Source organism: Ochlerotatus camptorhynchus, unplaced genomic scaffold, assembly GCF_037179485.1.
Source record: "Ochlerotatus camptorhynchus isolate MF236.1 unplaced genomic scaffold, CSIRO-AGI_Acam_v1.1 ptg000161l, whole genome shotgun sequence".
Taxonomy (NCBI): Eukaryota; Metazoa; Arthropoda; class Insecta; order Diptera; family Culicidae; genus Ochlerotatus; species Ochlerotatus camptorhynchus.
The window spans coordinates 975663-979867 of record NW_027040651.1 but is presented as its reverse complement, the minus strand read 5'-3'; the positions used below and the strand labels follow the sequence as shown (position 1 = coordinate 979867).

Here is a 4205-nt window from a genome sequence, read left to right as displayed (position 1 = left end):
GAGGTATTTAGTAGAGCTGTCAAGGTTCAGAGTGTTACTCACCTGTTTGGATACTGGCTTCCACGATGGTATTTAAACAGCCGTCAACATAATCGGACGTCTCCGGTTGGACATCATAGTCAATTATTGTGTGGACGCAGTGTTGATATTGAGCTCAGTTGACACGAGTCGGTTCACCGAAGAACCAACTTCGGCCATCACCGGATAGTGGTCCGAGCTGAGTTTTTGGTAGACAACCGGTTTTGAGCTGTTGGCCATGTTGCTGATGTAGATGTCGACGGTGGCGACGGGTGGGAGTGTCTGGACTCAAGATGTTGTACTGCGCTTTCTGCAGGTCGTTGTTCAGGATTGAGCCGTTTTGATTGCGCCGACTGTTGCCCCAAGCTTGATTTTTAACGTTCAGGTCACCAGCGATGATGAAATTTTCCCACCGTCGTGTTAGCTTGACAATATCTCGTCGCAGGTCTGCTGCCGATCTGTCCCTTATGCTGACTTGTTTGGGGTAGTAAGCCACAACGATGGCTATAGGGCCGACAGGAGAAGAAACTTCCACCCCTACGACTTCGATGGTCTTCAGCTGAAAGCTTGACAGCAGCCTCCTTAGGGCGATGTCCACTCCTCCTCCCTTGGAACTGGTTCAATCTAGCCTCACGAGCCAGAAATTGGGAAGGTAGATGTTAATTTCGGGCTTCATGTGGGATTCAGTTATTACGGCAATGTCGATGTTTCGTTCATTGAGAAACTCAACGAACTCGATGTTCTTGCTCTTGAGTGAACAAGCGCTCCAGTTGGGACATTGGCCTTACTTTAAATAGCTTTCAATATCTGACTGTCGCAAATTACAGTCACGTTTCAAGTTACCCTATCTGTAGATATGTGTTAGGGATTTATATTCTCGCATACATGGCACCTATTGCCTGTTCTTCTGTAATGTGAACAGTTCCCGATTCTTATTTGTGAACGTAACCGTAACCGCCTCTCACTTCAAAGGGCCTGGGTTCAATCCCAGTCGGTGCCGTCGGGATTTTCTGAGGAATAAATCTCTGATCACGCTTTCCTTCCAAGGAAGTAAAGCCGTTGGTCCCCAGTCCATGAGTTGATGGGTCGATATGTAGAATCCAGGCGTGAAAGCTGCCTCCCTGGCGTCGATAGCATTGATACTCACACTCAAAAAATTCTACACGTTTGATTCATGTGTTTTAGCTCTTGATTTTTCAAATGCACATTCAAATTAATTTGATGTGTTTTAAACATTCATTCGAAGTGCATTACACTTAAGTTTCATGTGTTTTGATCTATGAAATGTTGAAAAATCTTACCATATCAATGTAAGTACATTGCACGTTGAATCCATTTGTACAATTTATTAAATCCTGCTACTGTTCAAAACATAAGGATTTTAAATGTTTTGCATTTCAGCACGATATGATTTGCTTGTTCTGCAAATGTAAACAACAGAACTTTGTTTGCCACCTGTCAATTGCATAATTTGATTCGAGTTATTAAATTTCGTTCCGTATTATCCCAGGTTTTATCATTCAATTAGCTGATGAAGAAGCAACTGTGATCTTCACGATATTGTTCAGGTAATTCATAATAGAAATTTACGAATGATTTTCTTGATACATCCTTGATTTAAGCAGCAGATAAGGTACTGTGAAACCGAGTTTGGATTAATTTTACTGCAAACAAAATCGGGATGGTAATTTGTTCAAAGTATGCCACCTAAACAACTTTTTCTATTCAAAACTGATGTAATCCAGGATTGGCAAGGAGATGATCTTTGGTGAAGAAGAAAGGTGCAGTTCAATTTTTGTCAAAATTTTCGTAAAGTCGTTGTCGAACGAAATTTGGAAGAACGATCATCCGCATGGCGATTCCAGTCGTAGTCACTGCAGCTGGAGGAATATGTGTTCTTTTCGCGTGATTTCTCGACCGTAACGGAGAACGGGAGTAAGAACGAGGCATGTCTGGACCAAACAAAATCAATTTCAATAATGTTCAGTATTATTATCTTTTGTAATTTAATAATAAACATTTTAAATAAACTATAAAAAAAAGATTAATATTATGCAGGACACTCAATTCATATACGATAGACAATATGATGTTGAGAGTAGAATATTCGACAATCATTGGATTGGTTGTTGACACTGACATTTGAAGTCCATGAAATCCAAATGTGTTTCAAATGGCTTTATAGCGTTACTGAATAGATTGTATCATCTGATCCACACATGAAATAGATGTGTTTAACAATTTGCGCGAAATCAAGTGTGAAACACATTATAGTGACGTGCTCATTTTTTTGAGTGCAGTACGGAAAACAAGTTCGACGGAAAACAAATCAAGGGAAAACAACTCTCATTGCCGAATGTATTTGACGACTCAGATAGCGATAGCTAACGAAACGAATTCATGACATTTTTTGAATGGGGCTTTACCCTGTTAATCTGTTAGAGTCTGTATTACCCAGTGTCAATTAGACGGAACTAAATTACGTATATTTACATGCAGTTATACATTCCTACATTGAAATTATGGGCGCTCTTATCTCATATCAAATAACATCATCATTGCGATTTGGTGCGAATCACATAAAGAACGCATTTCAAAGTTTTGTTTTCAAGATTAAAACTTTATTTTAAGAAATGATTTTCAAATAATGTCATTGATTGCCAAATTACAGTGCACTGCTGACTACCACCATTCATTCCTTCCCCGTACATTCGGTAGTACTAATACCAGTGTGGGCGTATTCTAGGAAGACCCTGTGGTGGTTGTAGCCGCGGCAGTAGTCGTTTCTGACGCCGTAGTAGTTGCAGCAGTAGTTGTTGCATCGGCAGCAGTTGTTGAATCGGCAGCAGTTGTTGTAGCCTCGGTAGTTGTTGTTGCTGCAGTTGTTGTTGTAGCCTCGGTAGTAGTTGTTGCTGCAGTTGTTGTAGCCTCGGTAGTTGTTGTTGCTGCAGTTGTTGTTGTGGCTTCGGTAGTAGTTGTTGCTGCAGTTGTTGTAGTTGTTGCTGCAGTTGTTGTAGTTGTCGCAGGAGCAGTTGTTGTTGTTGTTGCTGCTACAGTTGTTGTAGTAGCTTCAGTAGTTGTCTTCAGCCCATGTTTCACGGCGTAGTCATCTAGTGCCTTTTGCTGCATCCGTTGTTTGATCGTAGCCGTCGGATTGGGATCATCCTGCGATGGTGGTTCAATTCCATGGTCGGTAGCGTATTTCTGCAAAGCCAGTAACTGCATCTGTTTGCGCAAAGCTTGATTGCCTCCTCTAGCTTGGATCGAGTGAACCTACCGATGGAAAGTGTCGAAATTTGATATCAATGGTAATTAAGGACCATGATAGATAACATACCAAAGCCAGGCAGACTGCTAGTCCGAGAAAGAGCGCCTTTGATGAAACCATTTTCCGATTTGCTGATAAGCTTACTGATAACATTCCCACGGCCTTCAAGGCTTTATATAGAGAAAGTGTATTGAATTTACAATTCAAATGACCAACTTTACGATCCGAAAAATAATACGTCAAAATGGATAATATAGACAGGTGTCTTAATTATCGCAACCTTTCACGATTCCACGTGATTCCGATGACACGCAAACGAAAACATTCATATTCTCAGCTGTGGACACTGAAAATATTGACAATTAGGTAGTAGTACCACAGTTTAATAAGCAAACGGTGTGTCCCCTTCAGGCTTGCTCAGCAAACATAACCACGAGATCGCCAAGCTCATTCGAACTGAACAAACATCCAATTCGCTCTCCAGCCCACTCTCTTCTGCCGCCGCATCGTGCCTCGATGCATCTTGCTGCAGCAGTGAAACACGGAAAATATTTGTTTAAAGCTCATTAAAAATCATTTAGCATGCCCGGAACGGTTTGACGTTGTTGCTTCGCTGCACGGTTTATTGCCTGTGGAACTCTGGGCTGTTGGTTTATGGTACGATTTTCGAATGAGAACTGCGTCCCTGCAGCAGCAGCAGCAGCAGCAGCACCAGCAGGAGTCTCGTTTCGGGATTGAATGGGATGCCATTTTTCTTATCACCAAATGGCCATCGAACAACCGGCCGTATCGGGTAATCAAGTGCCACATTCAACAGTTTTATGAAAAATTTCAGCTCATTTAGGTCCAATTAAAAACAGTCAAATTGTGTTATTAGTTTCTCTGGCAAGAGAAGCGCTCGCAGGACGGAGAACCAAGA

The 4205-nt window shown here is 41.6% G+C and overlaps 1 protein-coding gene across 1 annotated transcript; it reads right to left on the bottom strand.

Annotated features, from left to right (window-relative positions):
- Positions 1-2654: 2654 nt before the first annotated feature.
- LOC135701423 (spore coat protein SP96-like) lies at positions 2655-3414 on the bottom strand. Its single transcript, XM_065222215.1, has 2 exons — positions 3356-3414; positions 2655-3291 (listed from the first exon to the last, which is right to left on the bottom strand). Exons 1-2 carry the CDS (start codon positions 3404-3406, stop codon positions 2761-2763), a joined length of 582 nt encoding a protein of 193 aa, XP_065078287.1. The 5' UTR covers positions 3407-3414; the 3' UTR covers positions 2655-2760.
- Positions 3415-4205: the final 791 nt, after the last annotated feature.

Bases quoted from the DNA above. Each gene is read 5' to 3' on its own strand.
- LOC135701423 (XM_065222215.1), bottom strand. From the start codon at position 3,406: ATGGTTTCATCAAAGGCGCTCTTTCTCGGACTAGCAGTCTGCCTGGCT. The intron at 3,292-3,355 runs GTATGTTATCTA...TTCCATCGGTAG, and splicing joins TAGCAGTCTGCCTGGCTTTG to GTTCACTCGATCCAAGCTAG.